The sequence below is a fragment of the Lonchura striata genome, chromosome 5 (genome assembly GCF_050655825.1).
Source record: "Lonchura striata isolate lonStrDom1 chromosome 5, ASM5065582v1, whole genome shotgun sequence".
In the NCBI taxonomy this organism is placed as follows: domain Eukaryota; kingdom Metazoa; phylum Chordata; class Aves; order Passeriformes; family Estrildidae; genus Lonchura; species Lonchura striata.
The window spans coordinates 73,794,425-73,817,029 of record NC_140707.1 but is presented as its reverse complement, the minus strand read 5'-3'; the positions used below and the strand labels follow the sequence as shown (position 1 = coordinate 73,817,029).

The 22,605-nt window shown below is 55.7% G+C and overlaps 1 protein-coding gene across 5 annotated transcripts in view; it reads left to right on the top strand.

The window, feature by feature from the left end:
* LRFN5 (leucine rich repeat and fibronectin type III domain containing 5) overlaps nucleotides 1-17,404 on the top strand; it is a 40,436-nt gene extending 23,032 nt beyond the window's left edge. For 4 of the 5 annotated variants that reach the window (XM_031504882.3, XM_031504883.3, XM_077783860.2 and 1 more), the window contains exons 2-3: nucleotides 7,334-8,741; nucleotides 9,723-10,884. In XM_031504882.3, coding sequence (XP_031360742.2) covers nucleotides 7,354-8,741; nucleotides 9,723-10,653 — 2,319 coding nt within the window. In that variant the 5' untranslated portion in view covers nucleotides 7,334-7,353 and the 3' untranslated portion in view covers nucleotides 10,654-10,884. Of the gene's footprint in view, nucleotides 1-7,333; nucleotides 8,742-9,722; nucleotides 10,885-16,981 lie in introns of those variants that run through there. The other variant, XM_021547511.4, reaches the window with a different exon arrangement.
* Nucleotides 17,405-22,605: the final 5,201 nt, after the last annotated feature.

The following is a 22,605-nucleotide window of genomic DNA, read 5'->3' as shown; positions in this document are numbered from 1 at the left end:
AATGTGCAGGTGAGAGTGTGCAAGTGACACTGTGCAGGGACAGTGTGCAGGCACAGTGTGCAGAGTCCATCTGTCTGTATCTGTGGTGTCCACAGAGCCTGCCTGGCTGGTACGTGGAGCAGCAGCCCTGGGTGCTGGAGGTCATCAGGGCACAAGGACAGTCATGAGTGGTGACAGATGGTGCCAGCGGTATGTGCTGCTTGGACAGGTGCCTTGGGAAGCTGGTGCTCACTGCTGCTGGGCTGGGAGAGGCACTGCTGAGACCTTCTGCCCCAAGGAGCAGGAGGATTCAATGGAAAGAGCCCAGATGGGTTCCTGGCTGTGCCTGCAAAGTTTCAGGTCCTTACACAGCTTAAACAGCTTGCTGGGTGTGGCAGTGGCGAGATGGGAGTGCAGAGCTGTCCTCAGAAATGGGAGGTGATCTGTCCACGTGTGCTTTTGTCAGGGGATATTTCCCAGGTGCCGCTAAGTTTTGTGCTTGGTTCAGTGCTTGGTTCAGTGCCTGGTTCTGTGTCTGGTTCTGTGCCTGGGTCAGTGCCTGGTTCTGTGCCCGGTTTGGTGCCTGGTTTGGTGCCTGGGTCAGTGCCTGGTTCTGTGCCTGGGTCAGTGCCTGGGTCAGTGCCTGGTTCTGTGCCTGGTTTGGTGCCTGGGTCAGTGCCTGGGTCAGTGCCTGGGTCAGTGCCTGGGTCAGTGCCTGGTTCTGTGCCTGGTTTGGTGCCTGGGTCAGTGCCTGGGTCAGTGCTTGGTTTGGTGCCTGGGTCAGTGCCTGGTTCGGTGCCTGGTTCGGTGCCTGGTTCGGTGCCTGGTTCAGTGCCTGGGTCAGTGCCTGGGTCAGTGCCTGGTTCTGTGCCCGGTTCAGTGCTTGGTTCAGTGCCTGGTTCAGTGCTTGGTTCAGTGCCTGGTTCAGTGCCTGGGTCAGTGCCTGGTTCTGTGCCCGGTTTGGTGCCTGGGTCAGTGCCTGGTTCAGTGCCTGGGTCAGTGCCTGGTTCGGTGCCTGGTTCAGTGCCTGGGTCAGTGCCTGGGTCAGTGCCTGGGTCAGTGCCTGGTTCTGTGCCCGGTTTGGTGCCTGGGTCAGTGCCTGGTTCGGTGCCTGGTTCGGTGCCTGGTTCGGTGCCTGGTTCAGTGCCTGGGTCAGTGCCTGGGTCAGTGCCTGGTTCTGTGCCCGGTTTGGTGCCTGGTTCTGTGCCTGATTCAGTGCTTGGTTTGGTCCCTGGTTCAGTGCCTGGTTCAATGCCTGGGTCAGTGCCTGGGTCAGTGCCTGGTTCAGTGCCCTCTCCCCGTGCACGGAGCAGCAGGAAGTGCCCCAGCCTGGCCCGTGGCATCCACCAGCACTTTCTCACGGCACAGCTATTAATACCTCAGCGAGCTGCAGTCGTGCTCTGCTCTGCTGCCTGACTCATCCGCTGCTCACTCTGGGCCTTGTGTGTGGCACGGAAGCCGTGAGAAGCTGCCTGCCCCGAAGCCTGCGTGGTGTGGGTGACCCCTGTGCCCGGCTCGGCCTCGGCTCCGGGGCACGCAGGCGCACCGTGTGCGGGGCTCTCACCTCTGCCCGTGGGGCCGGGGCTGTGCCAGCAGCAGGGGTGCAGAGCAGTGCTGGGAGCGTGTGCCACCCTGTCTGCTGCTGTCAGTGCATGGCAGGCGGTGCTGGGAGCGCTGGTGCCCAGAGCAACTCGCTGGAACCCGTGTGGGCTGTGCCAGGGAGCAGAATGAGAAGGGAAAGGAATGAAATCCCTGGGAATGCCATGTCCCTGCTGCCCTGGCTGTGCTGTCCCAGGGGAGCTGCCGCCAGCCAGCAGCAGGCGGTGCTGGAGGTGCCAGGGCCAGACTGGTGCTGGGCACTGCCCTGGGTGCAGCCCTCCCGACCTGTCCCGTGCCTCCTGGCAAGGCTCCAGCATCCTTGTGAAAATGCAGGACATGGGGTGCCGTGTCAGCAGAAGTGAAGGGACAATGCCTAGAACGTGCCCGTGTCCCTGCTTCTGCTGGAAACACTCCAGCTGTGACACGTGCATGGCTGCAGGAACCCCGTGGGTTTTTTACCTTTCCAAGCACTTGGCAGACAATGTGGAGCAATTCTAAAATCAAGTGCTTTAAAAAAAGGATAGTCTATTTTTCTCCTTGATTTCTGAACTGTTTTTGAGCTGTGTATTGCAAGGGCAAGTGCTGAAGCTGTGGTGTAGAAGATGGGAAACCCAACAAAAATCCAGAAACTGAGCGTTTGAGGAAGGAACATACATTATGTCAGGAGAGGCATTATCCCTGTGTGAGCTGGCAGCACTGCCCCTGGCCTTCACTTTGGGCCCTTGCTCCTGCTGCTGGGATTCCCAGAGGTCTGAGGGTTCATGCTGTTTGAAGCCATTTAACCAGGACCAGGTACAGGATTTCCCAGTCTCACGGCTCCCCATGGGGATTCACCTGTCCAGTCCCATAGCAAGTGTCAAATGTAGCCTCGTGGTCCTGGCTGGTGTTCCTGGATGGTGATCCTGGCCAGCTCAGCACTGGGTGGCTAGCACAGCTGCCAAAGCAAACTTCTGGCTGGGCTGAGTTTCCTTGATTCAATTTTTTTTTTTTCTCAGGTACTTTGTTTTCAATTTAGCAGAACCCACCAACCTTTACAAACCACTGACCTTCGTGAAAAGGGAGCTCCTTGTTGTCCCCTTCACTGGTCCCAGCAGATCCCAGAATCTCCTCTTAATTCCACATTCTGGCATGGCTGCGTGGTGCCTGCGGTGGCTGGTGCTGTGATTTCCCTTCCTCCATCCCCAGCAGATGAACATCATCAGCTTCCGGACTATTTTTTCCTCCATCACGAAACAATTTGCAAAGACTCTGGGTGGATTCCTTCCCACCAATCCTTCTGGCTGGGTGGGAAGGGCTGTCAGTAGCTCTGTTCTGACCTCAGCAGTGACAGATGATGTCTGAGCCAGGCCCTGAGCTGGCAGCTGGCTCCAGCAGCTCCTGGTGTGCACGCTGGGCATCCCTGGCATGCTGGCCATCCAAACAGGAATTGGATGTAGTGGAAGTTGTTTTCTAATTAATGGCTGTCTTATGGATTCTGCTGCTCCCATGTGTTGTGTGGTCCACAATATGTAAATGACCCTTTGGAGTGCTGGGCACACTAGCAGATGCTGAGATGCTGCATTTCATATCCCAAAAAAGAGGAGGCAAATGCAGCATGCTGGGCACAGGGAGCCATCACATTACGTGGCATTTCAGTCCTGGGTTCCTTGGATCCATTCCAGGCAGGAATTTTGAATTCATTAGCACTTCAGCTGACCTCTGTCTGCTGCTAGAGCAGGTGGGTAGTTATTCCCACGGCCTGCTGCTGACTGGGTGCCAGGCTGTGCCTGCTGCTCGCCCTGGCACTGCTGCAGGGGCTCGGAATGATCGTGCCATTCTCACTCTGGCCATTCCCAGCAGCTGTCAGAGGTCTGTGGTGGGAGTCTGCCCCGAGGGAGTGCTGGCCAGAGGCTCTGTGTGCCCCAGGACTCAGCAGGGGCTGTTGGGCTGTCACCCAGGAGTGGGTGGCTCCTCTGGAACGATGGAAGTCCCCTGGTGGGTGTCACAGAGCCAGGTGTGCTGGAGCTGGAGAGTGCCCCAGCTGTCCCTGCACCCTGCCCATGTTTGGGGCTGTCCCCATGCCAGCTCTGTGCAGGGATGGCCGTTCTGCAGCTGCCAGGGCTGGGGCCAGGGTGTGCCTGGCATCCCTGGGGAGGGAGCTGGGATGGGAATGGAATGGAATGGAATGGAATGGAATGGAATGGAATGGAATGGAATGGAATGGAATGGAATGGAATGGAATGGAATGGAATGGAATGGAGGTCTGTGTTCCAGAGCTGGGCTGGAATGGAGGTGTGTGTTCAGAGCTGGGCTGGAGGTGGCATGAAGGCCAGAAGACCTGTGGGAAATACCTGGCAGGGGAAGGACCATGGGAGTGTCACCCACTGTGTGGGGACATCCCACCTGAGAGTGGCCAGGGGAAGGTGGGCTGGGGTGGCAGCACTGGAGGGGTCCTTGCCTCCATGAGCCCTGGCCCTGCCCAGCCACTGTCAGGCCTGCTCCATACCTGAGAAATGGGGGGAGAGAAGACTTCCTCCAGCAGTCTGGGGACTCCAGTCAGTCTCCTCCAGCGGGAGGGAAGGGTGGAGGGGCTCCCAGCCCCCCGCAGTGTGCTGGGGCTCACAGGTTCCTGGCTCTTTGCAGACACAGTTCCCACTCTGTGGGACCATAAGCCATGCAGCCCACAGCAGCTCAAACTTAGGTTTTATAGACAGATGAATAACTCAAAATGATCAAATGTAGCAACAGAATGGATGTAAAGAGTAGTATATGTGAGAGGCTTTTTTGGTGAATCACAAATGTCACATGAAGAGCTTGACTACCCTTGTCCTATTGCAGGCACCAAGCAGTAAATGAGCAGTGCCCACCTTCCCAGGAAGCTGGCATTTGTTTTATGTATGAATGCAGTTTCCTTCCTGTTTTGTTAGCTTTCAAGCAATGAGAATCACACACTGCTTTCATTAGTCAAAAAGGTGTTTTCTGCAATGAGCTCTAAGCCATGTCAGCACTGCTATCTCTGTAAATTATTTGTGTGGGGGATGATGTATGCTGGGAGAGGAGGGGGCACATGTCCAGGCTGACTTTCAGCAGGTTTGTTTTTGTGATGGCTGTGCTCCTAAGGCACCAGGTCCTGCAGTTGTTGTCTGCAATGTCTCAGTGGTGGAGCACAGCCACAAGGCTGCTGTACCGAGCACTGTGGGAGGAAATGCTCTGTGTTTTTCAGCAAGGAGGTGAAATGTTTGTGCTACCTCTGCAGCAAGGGATGATGCCCAGGCTGGGGAGGATGGGCTATCCCCATCCCTGCACAGCCTGGGGCACTAGCTTCCTCATGTAGATCCAGGTGTGGCTTTGCTGTTTCCATCAGTTGAGGCATCCAGATGCCAAATCCTCACTGGTCTTCGTTGCAGTCAGGGCTGCAGGGTGGGTGCTCAGCACTCTGATCCACCAGGACCTCTCCGTAAGCACCCCGTGCTCTGAGGGCTCAGCCCCTCCTCCTAACTCAGTGTCATTGGCAGATGTATGTGGGTGCATTCCCCTCCCTGCCCAGGTCACTGAGAGAGACACAGGACAGGACTGTCCCTGAGCCCAAGTCATGGGGACAGTCCTGGCAACTGGCCACTGGCTGGTCTGGCCCCTTGAGCCTGATGGCTGCATCCAGCCCTTTGAGCCTGATGGTCACTGATGGCTGCATCCAGCTCTGGCCTTATGCTGGGCATTTGACCTGGGGGTATTGGCAGAGACAATATGCAAAACTCTCTCAACATCCAAAAACCCACCTCTGCTGGGAGGTAACTCTGGTAACCTCGTCATCCCAGCTGTTGTTTGTAGTTTCATCTTGGAATGGTTTTTCCAAACTCATGAACTTCCTGATTTGGGCTCAAGCTTGTGTTAGTCTTGGGTAGCTCTGGCAATGGACTTGGCTGAATCCAGGCACATGGCTTTAAGCACAGCCATGAATCTGAACTGGCAGCCTGCAGTCAGCAGATTTAAATGAGCGCGGTGTCCCCATCCGAGGTTGTCCAGGGAGGGAGCCCACTGGCTGTGCTGCAGGTGCCCTGAGCCGCTGAGCCCGTTCAGTCCTGCAGAGGACAGGTGACAGTCCCTGGCCTCGAAGTGCAGTGCTGCTTTGGGAGGTGGCTGGTGGGTGACACCAGTGGGGGCTGGGGGCTGCAGCAGGCAGTTTCCTTCACTGCTTGGCATTGCCATTCTCCTCCAGGTCCTTGTCACCTGCAGGGCCACCCTGATTTGCAGTGCTGTCATGAAAGTGAGTCCTCAGAACGTACCTGAATACTGCCATGGCACTTTGCTTTCTGCCACAAGTCATGGCAGCAAGAATAGTGCTGGTTATGCTGGTTATGCTGGTTATACTGGTTATGGGAGCAGCTCCCAGCTCTGCCCACAGCAGCAGACTCCGCTCTAGACCACAGCAGCAAGCTTTTGTTTTTCCAGTGTGAACTCAAAAGTTGGAGTATCCCTGAATAATTGCAGTCCCCAGAAATATCAGGAAAAAGTACATTGATTGCTGAAAAGCAGGGTTTAGGGCTGATATTTTCACTAATAATTTTGTTGCCTCTGCTTGCATGGCACCACAGATTTGGTTTGGGTTATGGATGGACCGGACAACAGGAGCAGTAATTGTAATTCTAATATTAAATGTCTTTAAATATCAATGACGATTCAAGAGTTCTGGTTCTGGCTAGCTGTGAAACTGTATTTCAGCTGAGCTTCATTAATGCATCTCTGGGGTGGTAATGGGTCTGAGTAATCTGATCCGAACACGTATAATTGTGCCGGTCCCAAAGGGAGCTGGTGCTTCAGTCGCAGTGTGGGGCCCCTCTGAGCACCACTGCTCACAAGGGCACAGGTTCCCTCAGACACGAGGGTGCTTCTCCGCGGGACCGTGCTCCCACCTGTTCCACGGAGGAGCATCCCCAGCCCTGCAGCCCCCGTGCCGTGGAGCCTTTGGCGGTGGGAGATCTCACTGAGCTGCGTGGGCACTGCTGCTGCCAGCCCTGCTCCCACTCCCACGAGGAGCGGGCCTGGCAGCGTCAGCGACAAAGCTGCTTGAACCGCTGGGCTTCCCAGGGGAGCCAGGAAGCTGTGATCAGCTAAAATTAGCCCAAGATCCGCCTTTATTTAGATCTCTGCTGTGGGGGCTTTTCTTGGGTTTTTGTTTTGTTTTGTTTTGTTTTCTGGTGTTTTTTTTGTTTAACTTTGTTTTATTTGCATTTTTGGGGTTTGAATGACATAAAATTAGCTCCTTCTGAGTTTATTCTGAAAATAACATTAAGAGCTTAAATGTTCAGTGGAGATGGCTGTAAACCCATTGAGCTGCTGCGATTTCAAGGCCGCTGAGAGTTTCAGCTTAGCAAGTGAAGCACACACGAACCACTCCTCATTTTCTATACCTGGACATTTGTCACTATGGCCAGCAGCCAGGGAGGTCAGGGGCTCTGGTGGGATGTGGGGGTGCACTGGGCAGCAGGATGGGCTCTAGCAGGAGGCACCCGAGGGGTGGCTTCCCAATCACTCTGTCATTTGTCTGTGAGTGTTGGGGTGTATACATGGATCTGCAAACATCCCTGACTCTCAGCTGTGCTCCTGTCAGGCACTCTTGTGTTGGGATGGGGGCATGAAGAAGAACCAGGTAACACAGGGAGTGTGACTCGCTGCTACCTGAACTTCAGTTCCGTGGTTTAACCACAGACTATTTGTCTTGGCTTTTTTATTATGTCTGTCTTGTCTCAGCCTAACTGCTGTCTGCTCTCCCTTGCAGGCTCTTGAATCTGTTCTACAATGGAAAAACTGCTTTTGTTTCTGCTGTTCATTGGCGTAGCGGTGCGAGCTCAGATCTGCCCCAAGCGCTGCGTCTGTCAGATCCTGTCTCCGAACCTCGCCACCCTCTGTGCCAAGAAAGGGCTCTTGTTTGTTCCTCCCAACATTGACAGGAGGACCGTGGAGCTGCGGCTGGCAGACAACTTTGTTACAAACATTAAAAGGAAAGACTTTGCCAACATGACCAGCCTGGTGGACCTGACGCTGTCCCGGAATACAATCAGTTTTATCACACCTCACGCATTTGCAGACCTGCGCAATTTGCGGGCTCTGCATTTGAACAGCAACCGATTGACTAAGATCACTAATGACATGTTCAGTGGGCTCTCCAATCTCCACCACTTGATACTGAACAACAATCAGCTGACTTTAATTTCTTCCACAGCTTTCGATGATGTTTTAGCTCTCGAGGAATTGGATTTGTCTTACAACAATCTGGAAACCATTCCTTGGGATGCCGTGGAGAAAATGGTCAGTTTGCACACTCTCAGTCTTGACCACAACATGATTGACCATATTCCTAAGGGGACCTTCTCCCATCTCCACAAGATGACCAGGCTGGACGTCACATCCAACAAACTGCAGAAGCTGCCGCCTGATCCGCTCTTCCAGCGTGCTCAGGTGCTGGCAACCTCAGGAATTATCAGCCCCTCAACATTTGCGCTGAGCTTTGGTGGGAACCCCTTGCATTGCAACTGTGAGCTTTTGTGGCTGAGGCGCCTTTCCAGGGAGGATGACCTGGAGACCTGTGCCTCTCCGACGCTGCTGTCTGGCCGGTACTTCTGGTCGATCCCTGAGGAGGAGTTCCTCTGCGAGCCCCCGCTCATCACCCGGCACACCCACGAGCTGCGGGTGCTGGAGGGGCAGCGGGCAGCCCTGCGCTGCAAGGCCCGGGGTGACCCCGAGCCAGCAATCCACTGGATTTCACCTGAGGGCAAACTGATTTCCAATGCGACCAGGTCCACGGTGTACGACAACGGGACGCTCGACATCCTTATCACGACGGTGAAGGACACGGGCTCCTTCACCTGCATTGCTTCCAACCCAGCGGGGGAGGCCACGCAGACGGTGGACCTGCACATCATCAAACTCCCCCACTTGCTGAACAGCACAAACCACATCCACGAGCCTGACCCGGGCTCCTCGGATATCTCCACATCCACCAAGTCAGGCTCCAACGCGAGCAGTAGCAACGGGGATACTAAAGTCAGCCAGGATAAGAAGGTGGTAGTCGCGGAAGCGACGTCCTCCACGGCTCTGCTGAAATTCAATTTTCAGAGGAATATACCTGGGATACGTATGTTTCAAATCCAGTACAATGGTACTTACGATGACTCCCTTGTTTACAGGTAAGGCAGCCCCAGCCTGCCCATGTGGGACCGTGCTGGGTGCTTGGTGCTGGCGTGTGGCCCTGGCCTGGGCAGCCCCTCTGCTGGAGTTCCTGTGCCATGCTGTGCCAGCTGAGCAGAACCCGGCCCTGGCAGCTCATGGTGGGAGCCTCAGGAAGGACTCGTGCCATTGCTGCTCACAAATGGGAAAATTACTTAGAACAGTGATATTTTTAGATAATCCAAATGGACCTCTAATCCTCTGAACTAATCTGAGAAAGGTTGTGAAGGTAGATGGATTAAATGGTTCCTAATGTGCTCAGCTTTGTGGAAGCACGGGGAGGACAGTGTCTGTGAGTTCCTCACAGCACTTTCTGGTGATGCCCGTGCTGGGGAAGTGCCGGGGCACACTGTGCTGCCAGGTGTAGCTGTGTACCCTTCAGCACTGGCTTTGCTTGGTCATTTCTTCCGTGAATTTCTTTATCCATTACTAGGACAAGGGGTGCTGGCTTTAAACTGAAAGAGGGTAAATGTTGATCAGATAGCTGAAAAAAATTCTTCCCTGTGAGGACAGCGAGATGCTTGCACAGCTTCTGCAGAGTTGTGGGTGCCCCATCCATGGAAGTGTCCAAGTCCAGGCTGGACAGGGCTTGGAGCACCCTTGTCCAATGGAAGGTGTCCCTGCCCATGGCAGAAGGGTGAACTAGATGGTCTTTAAGTGTTGATTCCAATTCAAGCCAGTCTGTGATCCTGTGTTCTGTGTTTTTGATGTGGTTGTTCTAATGGGCGGCTCTGCCATGCTGAGCCATGCCAGGGGCCTTGGTAGTCACCGCTGCTACATCAAAGGCCAGGCAGGAGCTGCTGGGGGAGTGGAGATCAGCCCCATGGGGACAGTGGACAGACAAGCCGTGGTGGTGCCCAGCGTGGCCTGGGCTGCCCCACAGGGTGGGAAGGTGCCGATGTGTCCGCCAGCTCATTCAAACTGGTTTCCTTCTCCCCCAGAATGATACCTCCCACGAGCAAAACCTTTCTGGTCAACAACCTGGCTGCGGGGACGATGTACGACCTGTGCGTCCTGGCCATCTACGATGACGGGATCACCTCGCTGACGGCCACCAGAGTCGTGGGCTGCACGCAGTTCACCACCGAGCAGGATTACGTGCGTTGCCACTTCATGCAGTCCCAGTTCCTGGGTGGGACCATGATTATCATCATTGGTGGGATCATTGTGGCATCCGTGCTCGTGTTCATCATCATCCTCATGATCCGCTACAAGGTGTGTAACAACAACGGGCAGCAGAAGGCCACCAAGGTCAGCAACGTGTACTCGCAGACGAACGGGGCGCAGATCCAGGGCTGCAGCGGGGTGCTGTCGCAGTCCATGTCCAAGCAGGCGCTCGGGCACGAGGAGGGCATCCAGTGCTGCAAGGCTGCCAGCGACGGTGTGACGCAGTCACCAGACACCGGCTCCAGCCAGGACTCGGCCACCACTACCTCCGCTTTGCCTCCCGCCTGGACTTCCAGCACTCCGCTCTCGCAGAAGCAGAAGCGAAAGTCGGGGCCGAAGCCCGGCGGCGAGGCGCAGGGCGAGGCTGGCGGCAGCGGCGAGCCCCAGAACTCGAACAGAAATAACTCCACAGCCCTGCAGCTAGCCAGCCGGCCCCCCGACACGGCCCCCGCGGCCCCCGCGTACAAAAGAGCACAATCGAAGCCAAGTAAGTTCCTCACTCTGCCGGCCGACGCGGCCCGAGCCAAGCGCCGGCGCTCGCTGGGCGGTGAGCTGCTGGAGCCCCGCGGCGCCGGCGCCGGCGGCCTGCGCTCCAAGCGGAGCATGTCCATGAACGGGATGCTGCTCCAGGCAGACTGCGCCGGGGCCGATAGCGGAAAAGCAACTTTCTCCAGTTCTGAGTGGATATTGGAAAGCACTGTGTGACCTGCTTTTTTTTCTTCTTTTTTTTTTTTTTTAATTTTTATTTTAACTAAAACACCAAACATTGTGTGAAACTCCCTTTCCCAGGGAATTGGATTTGGATGTCCACTGCTGTCTCGCTGATTAATGGCTTGTTCATGCGGGGTTCTGTATAAGCCACCCAATGCACATGGGGGTTTATTTTGTTTTCATTTGGTTTTATTTAATATCAAAACCGAAGGCAACATTCAGAGATTTAAAAAAAAAAAAAAAGGAAAAAAAGATTAAGGGGTGAAAAAAAGCACGAAACAGCACCAGTGCCTTCCCTGCTCTAGGACTGGCTTCCTGGTTCTGCAGTAGCAGAAAACAAAAGAGAGTTTTCACAGATAAAGCCTTTTATAAAGGAAATGCAATTTCCTCCAAGCTAACAAATAACCACTTCTGGATCAATCAGTAAAATGATATTTTTTAAACCGGTCAGACTGTATATTTCTTTTCCGTGACAATGGTGTTGCCTTTGTTTTTAGGCAGATGCTGTACAGGAGCAACAACGCTGTGTTGTTATGTTGTGTAAAATAAAATATTCACTCGGTACGCCAGCCAGCCTCGCGGTGACTGCCCTGCCAGAGCCGGGCCGGGCCGGGTGCTGCAGAGCTCCCGCCGTGGGGCTGGGAGCAGCACCAGGAGCACCGGGGTGCGGCTCATCCCCCGGGCCGGGTCTGGCTGGCCGGGGCTGGGCGCTGCCGGAGCAGCGCGGTCCCACGCGGTTCTCCCTGGAAGGGCCTGACCAGGTCCAGAGCTCCGGATCCGCGGGGCAGGCAGCGCCCTGCCCTGCAGCCCTGGGGAGGGAGTGGGGCTGGGGCGCCTCGGGGTGCAGGGCACAGCTGAGCAGGGCTGTGAGTGGGGCAGGGGGCAGGCGGCCAGGTGGGCAGGCAGCAGGGTCACGGCCATCCAGCACCTTGGCTGGTGGGGTGCTGATGGTCCCTGCTGTCCTAGACTCCTGGGGCATATTTCCTCTGAACTTTATGGTTGGGTCCCGTTCTTTTCAGTCCCCGAGAGCATTGAAGGGCCTGGAAGATAATGGTTTCACCTTTAAGCTGCTCTTAATTGCAGTGCCTTGGAGATAGAGTGATTTTGGGCCACTCTGTGGGGGCAGAACCCCACAGCAGCAGGGGACAGCAGCTGCAAATTCCGTTGTGTGGATGGCAGCTGCTCTGCTCACTGTAAAGGAAAGCCTGCAGTTAATATTAATTGAACTCATATGGTCATCATACTCAAATTAGAGACAGCTTAACTCTGAATATTTGAGCATTGTGCATTCTCAGATGCCAAATAACAGGTTCAAGATGGGCTTTGTGGCCATAAAAGTGAGAGAATAGTTGAATTTTATACCCTGTATGCCTGTTCCTGGGGGCACAGTAACTAAGACAGGTGCCTGAGGCCAGCCTGGCTCCAGCCAGGGCAGCAGCTGCCCCAGGGCAGTTGTGGGGGAACATCTCACGGTGTGGAACAGCCCCTGGCACCCCACCTCTGTCCTCGGGGCTCTGCAGCGCGGGGCTGATGCTCTTGGCCAGTCTGGGTTGCTCTGAGTGATTTTATTGCCTGTCATGGAAGAACAAAGTCAGTCAGGGTGGTGTAAAGGACCTAAAAGGAAGAGGCTGCTTCTTTTTTAGAAACCCTTTTTGCTTCCCTCAGGAAATGCAGAGACCAAGTAGGAAACAAAGCCTCAAAATGAGAAAACCTGCTTCCTGCTGGAAAAGTTTTTAAAAAATTCAATAAATCCTTCCTCGGATTGCTCTGGCAATCCATGAGCACTGCATGAGCAGAAGGAGCTATTAAATAACATGCTGTCGAGGACAGGGGTGGTCTCTCCAGGGTCTGGCAGCCTGATGACAAGGGCTTTGCCCAGTGTGGGTCGAACGTGAAGGTCTGAGCCCCAGTGAGGGACTGTGCTGGCGGAGGCACCTTCCCCCCACACTGGGGTAGAGGGAGAGTGTCAGAGGTTGGTTGTGGAGTGCTTGGGTTTAATCATGCATTTTAAAAACATCAAATGAAAATGCTTTTATATGTTGTCTAAAGCTGGACCTAAATCTGTGTGATGTTTTGTGAAAGTGTTAAAATACGAATGGTGTCTTGTGGTTTAAGGAAGTTTATTTTTATATTTGTAATTTTTCACTCAAAGGAATAATTTTCTAAGCGCTGCAGCTGATGTTCTGTCCATGGTGCCTCTGTGTCAAGCAGTGCACAGGGACCATATGGCCCTGTGTTTGGTTTGATTCTCTGCTGACAGTGCAGGAAAGGGGGTCTGGGCAGCCGGGGCTGCCTCTCGTGCCAGCTTCTCTCCCTGGCTGACAGGATCATTCATCCCTTGGGAATGCCCTGGGCATGGAATCATCCATTCCCACTGGAATAACTGCAATGGGACATCTGTTTTCTTCAGGCTGGATTCAGAGTGTGGGAAGCCTCATGGAGGAGGAAATTCTCTGTCCTTTCTGTTCTGCAAAAACCATAGGTTGCCAACTGTGAGCCAGAAAAAGTGCTAATATGCACCTGGATCCGAATAACACCAGGTTATTTCCCCCCAGCTGGAATAACTCCTCACCACAGATGATGGAATGGGGGTGTGATATGCTGTGGCACCAGCATCACCCCCAGCTGTTGAGGGGTCTGCAGGGACATGAGCCCAAGGTGCCTCCCTGCCCCTCAGGCATCACCTGCCTGAAGCTGGGCTCTGTGTGCTGCTGCCCAGCTACAGATTTTCTGAGATTCTGTCCGTGGAGGGTCTTCATTCACACGTACTGGTGGAGGAGAAACTGCTTCAGGAGGTTCTTAGCTCTTCCTGCAGTGGCTGGAGCACAGGGGTGTGCCCAGGCCCTCTCTGGAGAGGGGCTCTGCTGGGGCTGCAGGGCTGTGCTGGCAGGAGCTGGGTGTTGTGCTGTGTCTGTGTCTGTGCTGCCTTCCTGCCATGTCCAGGCGTGTCCTTGCTGTGGGCACATGGAGATGTGATGCTGCTCCTTGGGCACATGGATACCTGGTGCTGCTCCTTGGGCACACGGATACACAGTGCTGCTCCTTGGGCACACGGATACACAGTGCTGTTCCTTGGGCACACGGATACCTGGTCCATGCTCCTTGGGCACACGGATACACAGTGCTGCTCCTTGGGCACAGGGACACCTGGTCCATGCTCCTTGGGCACACAGATACACAGTGCTGTTCCTTGGGCACACGGATACCTGGTCCATGCTCCTTGGGCACACGGATACACAGTGCTGCTCCTTGGGCACAGGGACACCTGGTGCTGCTCCGCTCTGCTGCCAGCGTGGCTGTTTCTGCAGTGTGTCCCCACGCGTTTGCCAGCCCTGCCCCTGTGCCCACTGGCTCTGCAGCCATGGAGAGGGAGCTGCAGGGCACAGCCGTGTGTCCTGTGCAGGGCACAGGGGACACAGCTCCTGGGACCCGCTGCTCCAGCTGGGAAGGGCCTGGCACGGCCGGGGCACGCCGCTGCCCCAGAGCTCCTGCTGAGGCACTGGCACGAGCGGCTCTCACCCCTGCTGGCACAAAGCTGCTGGAGCTTGGTGCCAGCAGCCCTGGGGTGCTCCTGCCTCCCGGGGACCGTGACAGCCTTGCTGGGCACACCAGCGGAGTGGCACGGAGCTGAGGTGGGTGGGCAGGCCTGGGCAGCTGTGTGTGCCCTCCAGAAGGTGCAGTAGGGCCCTTCGTGTGCCATGGCAAGTGTGCCTGAAGCCATGGTGGGCACCCAGCATGGTGAGGGGCACGCTGCTTCCTTGGGAATGGCTTCAGATCAGGAATAATGGCTGCAGCCACTGCCAGGATCACTACTCTTTCCATCAACCAAAGGCAGGCAGAGCCTCAGCCACGCTGGAGCTCGGGGGTACTGGAGACTGAGCAGTGCCACTGGCAGCGTGGCCACACCTGCCAGCACTGTGATCCCTCAGGAGCATTCACCTCCCTGCTCCCTGGTGCTGCTGCCCGCTCAGGGTGCACCATGGCTGCCCAAAAGCTGCCCTAGCAGCAGCCACCTAATTGCACTGTGCCTTCTCCTGGCAGCCATGTTAATGTTGGTCAGAGTTCTGGTTTAAAAGCAGCAAACTGTGGCCAGGCCATAGGTCCTGCTTACCAATAACGTGGTTGTCCCATTTCTCTTTTGCAAACGTGTCCCTGTGTGCCTGGCTGTGTGTTGAGTGCTGGGCCTGGGGCAGAGCAGAACCTGTGCTGCCCGATCACACCGTGCTGGATTGCCACCCAGCATGGTGTCACCCAGCATGGTGTCACCCAGCATGGCCCCTCAGCACAGCTGGGGCTCCCCACAGGCCCAGCACCAAGTCCTTGGCCACTGTTCTGTGGAATTGTCCCTGGGGACATCAGGCACAGCAGAGGGGTCTGGCTGGTGCCAGCTCCCCTGCTCAGCAGCAGCTTCTCCACCCTTCACTGCCAGGTGTGGGCAGTGCACGGCAGCAGGCACAGAATGCCAGGGAAACCAGCTCTGTGGGTAGGGACAGCTGTGCCCTATCCTGTGAGTGCCCGGGCTCTGGAGGGTGCCCGGGCTCTGGAGGGTGCCCGGGCTCTGGAGGGTGGCTGGTTTCTGGCTGTCACGGAGGCACAGAGCCCACGGACAGGCCTGTGCCAGGTGCAGAGCAGTGGCAGTGCCCGGCTCAGCAGCAGTGACGCCAGCCCAGCGAAAGGTGAATGCACTGGGTTTGCTGGCTGCGCACTCCAGTGCAATGCAGGACATTCCTTCACAGAGCCAGTGTGAGGGCTGCTGCTGCAAAGAAAGGGAACCTTGGCTTGGGGGGAAGGAAACTTGGAAAGAGCAAATGTGGCACATGGCTGGCTGCAGACCCCACATCAGGGACTGTGTTTGTATCAAAATGAACAGAATAAGCTCCAGGTTTTGTGGTGCTGTGTCACCTCAGGTCGCTTCAAGAACTGCACTTTAGAAGTGTCTGGGTCAGGAATCTGAGAGGTGAGCCCAGGCTGGTGTGCCTGGCTTGGTGTGAGCTGGTTTTCCTCCTGCACTGCCAGGTTGCTGCTCTCAGTGCTGTGTGCAAGCTGTGCCATCTCCTCTGCAGAGAAATTCCCCCTGGGAGCGGGAGTGATGAAAACCACTTAGGGATGGAGCCCAGCCTCACTGTAGGCACACAGGGATCCCCATGTGGCCTAAGCCTGGGCTCGTGCCAGTCTGTAGACGGGAGGTTGTAACCCACAGCAACCCAAAGATGAGTTTGAGATGGTGCCTGGTTGGTATTTGCACATGGCAGTGGCACATCTGCACTCCCCCAGGCAAGTGGGGCTGTGCTGGGTGCCAGGGGAGGCTGTTGCAGAGGGACCAGGCGAGGTGGTGGAACTACTGCCCCATGAGCTGTCCCCGTGCCCTGGGGTTGGTGGGGGCAGGACAGTGACACATGGCACACCCTCATTGCAGTGACCTTCCCTCGTGCACGCAAACCTCAGGAAGGTGAGTGCTGTGTCTGTGCCCACTTGCTGCTCTGCTGTGGTGTCCCCAGCTCTGCATGAGCCCCTGGCAGTGTGCAGAGTTGGAGTCCCGGCCATGGGCAAGGGCTTGGCCTGTGCGAGGGCAGAAGCAAGAAAATGGAGAAGTTTCTGGTTCTGAACAATGAGCTTTGCTGGCTCTGCTGGGGTTTTGGGGGTTGTCTTGGATTTTCCCTGCCGCAGCAGCAGCAGCAGTAGTGCTGTGCATGCACTCCCTGATGGTGACAAGACTTGTGGCAGAGGAGTGAGTGGGGACATTGGGTACTGTTAGCCCAGTCCCCTGCTAGCCCAGTCCCCTGTTGGCAGACATGCTCTGCTGCCCCAGCCCCTGCAGTGCACATGGCACCAGACAGTGGGTGCCAGGGCCGAGGGCAGGGTCTGCTGCTGCTTCCTGACCAGGCTGGCTCTGTGGAGCCAGCTGTGCCCAGGCTAGCCCCAGGGCAACTCCTGGGACCCTTGGTGGGTACTGTGCCCAGGCTGGCTCCATGGCAGCTCTGGGGGCTCCTGGTGGGTGCTGTGCCCAGGCTGGCCTCAGGGCAGCCCCATGGGACCCTTGTGGGTGCTGTGCCCAGGCTGGCCCCAGGGCAGCTCCTGGGACTCTTGGTGGGTGCTATGCCCAGGCTGGCCCCATGGCAGCTCTGGGGGCTCCTGGTGGGTGCTGTGCCCAGGCTGGCCTCAGGGCAGCTCCATGGGACCCTTGGTGGGTGCTGTGCCCGGGCTGGTCCCACGGCACCTCTGGGGCTCTTGCTGTGGTGCCACATCGCTGTGGCCTCGGCCATGGGAAGGGCTGATGCTGCTCCTTGTCCCCTCACTGTCTCTGTTCTGTCTCTTTGCGCAGAAGCCGGGGCCTCTCTGCAGGACACCAGCCCTTCTGCGCTCCCCGAAAACGCTGCCACCGATGTTGTTACTCGGCAGAAAACAATACGGTTCCAACTCTCCGAGGACTGACGTTTGGCACCGCACTCACCCCACTGAAACCTTTACTTGAAGCTGCAGCTGGGGCCATGTGGCCGTCGAGGTTGGCTGCCTCGATAAACTGTCTTCCCCCCTCACAGGATTCCCATCTCCCATCTGCCACTTAAAGTCTAAAATACCTGTTTTTTCTGGTGTCCAAATTTTTTATAACTAAAAATGATGATGAAAAATCTGGTGGCAACAGCTGCAGTCCCAGTCATGTTCCATGTTGCCAGTGGTGAGGTCACGAGCTGTAAACATGGTAGCTTCAATCACCTGAACAAATAAATGTTTTACTACAATGGCATGGGCATGTTGGTTGATCCAGGGGTTTGTGCCTGGCAGGTTGGTTGATCCAGAGAGACCCCATGCTGCAGGGCTCTGTGCCCACACAGGGACCCCATGCTGCCCAGAGTACAGGGACCCCATGCTGCAGGGCTCTGTGCTGACAGGGACCCTGTGCTGCTGGGGTCTGTGCCCACAGGCAAACCCCATGCTGCTGGGTCTGTGCCCACACAGGGACCCCATGCTGCCCAGGGCACAGGGACCCCATACTGCCCAGGGTCCAGGTGCTCAGCTGAGCTGTGTGAGGTCGGGCTGGGCACTGCAGGGGTGATGGTGGCCGATCCCTGTGTCTCTGAGTGGGGGCATTGAGCTGTGCCTGGCTGCAGCCCCAGCTCGCAGCCCTTGCTGCCTGGTCAGGCAGGTGCCACCAGGGAGCTGCCTGGCTTTGCCCCTTGGTGCTGGGCAGTGACATGGGCTTTGGGCAGAAGGAGCCCCGTCTGCCCTTGGGGTCAGCCCTGGGGCTTTCCACAGAGCTGTCCTTGCCTGTGCCAGGAGGGCAGCCCGGGCTGTGTGGGGTGACAGCACTGCAGGCTGCTCCAGTACCGTGTGCCAGGAGTGCCACGGGGCAGGCAAAGCGTGGAGCACTGTGCCAGGAGCAGTGGGGCAGTGTCAGCCCTAACAGGATGGCATGGGGTGGGGGGACAGCCGGGGACTGGCCTGGGACTCTCGTGGTGCCCCAGTCCCTTGGTCCACGCAGCCCCACCTTGCTCTCCTCTAACAAGACCGAAGGGGTTTTTGGATTTTTTTTTCTTTTCTCCCTTGTCAGCGTTCCATCTGGCTCACAGATAGAATTAGAGCTTTCTCAGAACCACAGTGAATCAGCCAGCCTTAACATGACTTCAGGAGAGCAGATCACAGTTCTGGTAAGTGCATCTCGTCACCAGGACTGCCCCGATGGGGCTCTCCTGGTCCCACTGCTCCCCCTCCAGTGGAGGCTGGTCCCGCTGCTGGCCCTGTCCTGCTGTGCTGATGATGGACCTCAGCTGGGGCAGCTGCCTCACTGACTTGCCTGTGGCTTGTCTGTAGCAGCAGAGACATCAACATCTCCCCAGGACACAGCAGTCCATGGAGGAGAGGCTGAGCTGAGCCAGGAGCCTCACCCATCAGATCCCCTCCTATGCTTCCTCTTCTGACGCCGCAGAGACGGGATTCACCCCATGACATTGGCAAGGAGACCCCAAGCTTGGCACCCAAGGCTTGTGTGTGTGAAAAATCCAGTGCTGGTGTGGCCCCACAGACCCTGGGGCAGACGCTCCAGGATTCATCCAGTGCATGGAATGCTGTGCTGAGCGGGGACTTCAAGGGGAAAGCCAAGGCTTTGAGCAGGGCTGGATCATCGCTCTTTTCCTCACGAAGCCTGAGCAGTGATGCTTTTGGCAGTGCACACAGCCTGGATTTCTTGTGGATTATAGTAACAGCAGGTATTGCTCTTCCCTTCCCTTGCTGTGCAGTGCAAATGGGGTTTAAATGCTGGAAGAGGCTGAGCTCCAAGCTACTCTTCAATAAAATGTTCAGTGGATGTTGGGCCACAGACCCATCCCCTCTCTGCAGACTGGAGTGACCCCCAGTGAAGTCTGGGACAAGTTTGGGACCTTTCTTAGAGCAAGCAGGTGACACTGAGGTCTGCAGAGCAGCTGGGCAGAGCACACCTGGTGTGTGAGGTGCAGGAAGAGCAGAGGCTGCTGCTTCCTTCTGGCACCCCGTGCTCAGCTGTGCAGCTGCCCAAACCCTTGTGACACCAATGTGCTCCAAGTTCCAGCTGCACAGACCACATCCATGCTTAGAATTTCATCCCACGTTACTACCATGTTATTCCCCTCATTCAGCAGCTCCCATTTCAGGCTTCCATGCTCAGAGCAGAGTTACTTTTCCCTTGCCGATTCCTTTCTGTATCCTTTTAATGAATTGTTAGGATAAATTCCACATATCCATTTGATGTTAACTGGAAATACAGCTTTCATGGGACAAAATGCACTGCAGTTGTGAGTTAGATTTGGGGAAAAACCCCTTGGAATCTGAGCTTGCTTTCATGGTGCTGTGCATGATCCTCTCGTTGGGCAAGACGTAGGGGCAGCTCTGCCCAGGATGGCATTTCACCCACAAAGGATTTAGAGGAATGTCAACAAGAAAAAGTGACCTATTTTGAGATCCAGAACTTGGAAACTTACTGAAGAACCATGCGAGTCATCTCAGCTGCTAAAGCTGAAGGGAATTCTGTCTCAGAAGCCTCCTTCCTTGTCTCCCCGTGGGCCTGCAGCAGGGTCCCGGGCCAGCAGTGGCCACGGGTGGGCTCCTGGCCGGGTGGGCTCTGTGAGGCTTCAGGGCTGCCTGGGAGGCAGCCCCACAGGCCCGACCCTGCCCGGTCACTGACCCGCCCTGGGGCTCGTGGCAGGGACAGAGCGGATGGTTGCGGGCGTTCTCCTCCTCACAGGTGGCCCAGGGCCAGGAGATGTGTCCATAGGCGCTGGGGCTGCTGGCCAGGCCCAGCAGGATGCACAAGAGCCTGTCCCAGCAGCTTCCCGGGAGCCCAGCCAGCCTGGCACCCTGCTCACGGGTCTGTGGGCTGCCCCCACGATGGGGGTGTGATGGGTTATGTCGTGTGCTGCCCCAGGGCTTCCTCAGTGGGAGAGGCCTGGGCATTCCAGCCCACCACATTCTCACTGCAGCGTGTGCTTGGCTCTTGCACTCCTGCAAGGCATCAGAGACAGCTAATGGGAGCTTTCAGGTTAAATTTTGTTTTCACAGGAATACACAGCTATATCATGGTCTAGTTCTGGTTTGGTTGGTTCTGTTTTCTTTTTTAAGTAGGGGAAAATTAATTGAAGAAAAACTTTCTGTTCAGAGACAAATGACACCCCAGAGCAGACTGAGGAGCATCGCTCTGGGAAGCAGGAACTCCTGAGGATGCATTTGCAGTGGAGGTGTAAATCTCCTTTTTCTTATCTGATGCAAACAACACTCAAAATTAGCAGACACTGCTGAAAGCTTCCTTGGTCTTTTCCTTTTGAGTTTTTTTTGGTTGATGGGAGTTTTTGTTTGCTTTTAATCTCATGGAAGTGTTACAAAGCCATGGAAGCACTTCCAGGCAGCACATCCCAGACGTTCAGGATGTCTGGGCCTTGGGGCAGCGTGGAGCCCCTCTGGTGTGTTGCCAGCTGGGCAGGGGATGTGGCCAGGTGGGAGCTGTGTTTGCTGCAACCCAGGACTTCCAGAGGCATTTTCATAGAAACCTGACAAACAGAGGTGTCAGCCAAGGGTAAGCTCCTTGCAGGGACACTCAGGGGGTGGAAGATGCTCAGCTGGGCACATCCTGCTCAGGGGGTAGCAGCACACTCTGGGAGAAGTGGCACCGACCTTCCTAAGGGCACAAGGAAGCTGGAGACCCCTGGAAGAGCCCTCCTGGGAGCCGTGTCACTGTGTGAGCCCGGCTCGGGGTCTGGGGCAGGGGCTCTGCCCTGCCCGTGTCCCTGGGGCTGCCCAGGACAGGCAAGGCAAGGCAAGGGAGGACCCCAGGTGTCCCCTGGCACAGACACAGGGGGAGTTCTGAGGCCAGTGGCAAGAAGTATTTGATGGTGGATCACCCTTTAAGGGATCACGGTTTCCTGTAATCTTTTCTCATAAATTCTCTGTGTACACAGGACTGGAGCAGGGCTGGTTTGGGACTGGCACATGCCATAGGATGACACTGTCAGTCTCCTGAAAGAGACTTTCCCTGGCTACCAGGCAGCAAAAGATGGGTGAGAAAAGGAGGATGCCACCACACTGCTGTCTGCCTAATGACACAGCAATCCCTTTTCAATCCCTTTTCCCAGTTATACTGGAAGCAGCGTAGTCCTGCAGGATGATTTCAGGTTGCAGCATGCACCACCACATCTGAGCTCATGCTGCTGAGGGGCAGTAATTACACTGCTCATAAACACTCATTCATTCAAAGTGGCCTCATATTCATCTTCATTATTTAGGAGTGTTCATCCCTTAAAAATGTTCTGACTCCTAAAGTCCCACAACCCTACTGAAATTTGGATGGAATCTAATCTGTATCTGGGCTGATGTCCTGCCGCTGTCTCAGAGGGACAATGTGGGTAATTCACTGTTGGGCTGGAGCCTTCCCTGAACATTAGGGAGATGAACAGTTTTTTGTGCCTCAGTGTTTTGTGCCAGAGTTGCTGAAGAGGCAGGGAAGAAGTGGGACTCTGGTCCTGCTGCCTCTCCAGCTGCTGGCCAAGTGGCTCAGGCTGGGTGCTGGGAGAGCGGGAGGATGGCTGTAGCCCTCTGCCATGGAGATTTGTGGGAGCCAAGGGGGTAAAGCCCTGGGTGACTTGGCCTGAGCCCAGGGCTGGCCCTGCTTTGAGCAGGGACCAGGGCAGGGAGTCCTGGGCTCCCACCCAGGCAGTTCAGGTTTCTGGGATTCAGCATGGAGCCAGGGAAGGGTTGATGGCCCTGCAGCAGTTTTGCTGTGTCCGAGGGATGGCAGCTGGTGGTGGAGGGTGGCTCTGCCATGAGCAGGGGGCCACACAGGGAGGTGAGGATGTGTGTGTGTGATCAGCCTCCACGAGAGCACCTTCCCTGCAAGTGTGTTGTTTGTTGTGCAGTTCACTGAAACCACAGAAAATTTAAAGCCAGGTATATTTGCCTAGTGTTTTTGTAGAGTTGAAACCCCTCACAGGAGGTGAGAAGGTAGAAGGCAAACCCTTATTTTGTAGTTACAATAATAGAGAACATTTATTTTGTAGTTACAATAAAAGCCATTCGTGAAAGAAAAAAGAGTCAGGTGCAGCTTTTCCAGGAGGCTTCTTACTGTAACCCATCCAAACCTGGGTTCAGGCTGACCTGAGGGTCGGGGCTCAGCGGGACACCAAAGTGTCTCAGGAGCAGAGCAGGGTGGGCAGCTGGGCAGCAGTGTGGCTCCTGGGGTGGTGACAGTCCCCGTGGGATACTCCACAGGGTTTGGCCAGCGGTGTGCTGGGGGGTTTTGAACTCCTTACACAATAAGAGGTGTCTCTGGTGAAAAATGATGCTGCAGGAGCACAGGGGGAACACTGCTATTTGAAAACACTGGTTGCTGCATGGTTACCTGTGCTGGATAAACTTCTGTCTGGAGCTCTGTGCAGTCTCAGTACTGCTTCTCAAACAGGGCTGAGATCTGGCTGTGTTTTTGCTGAT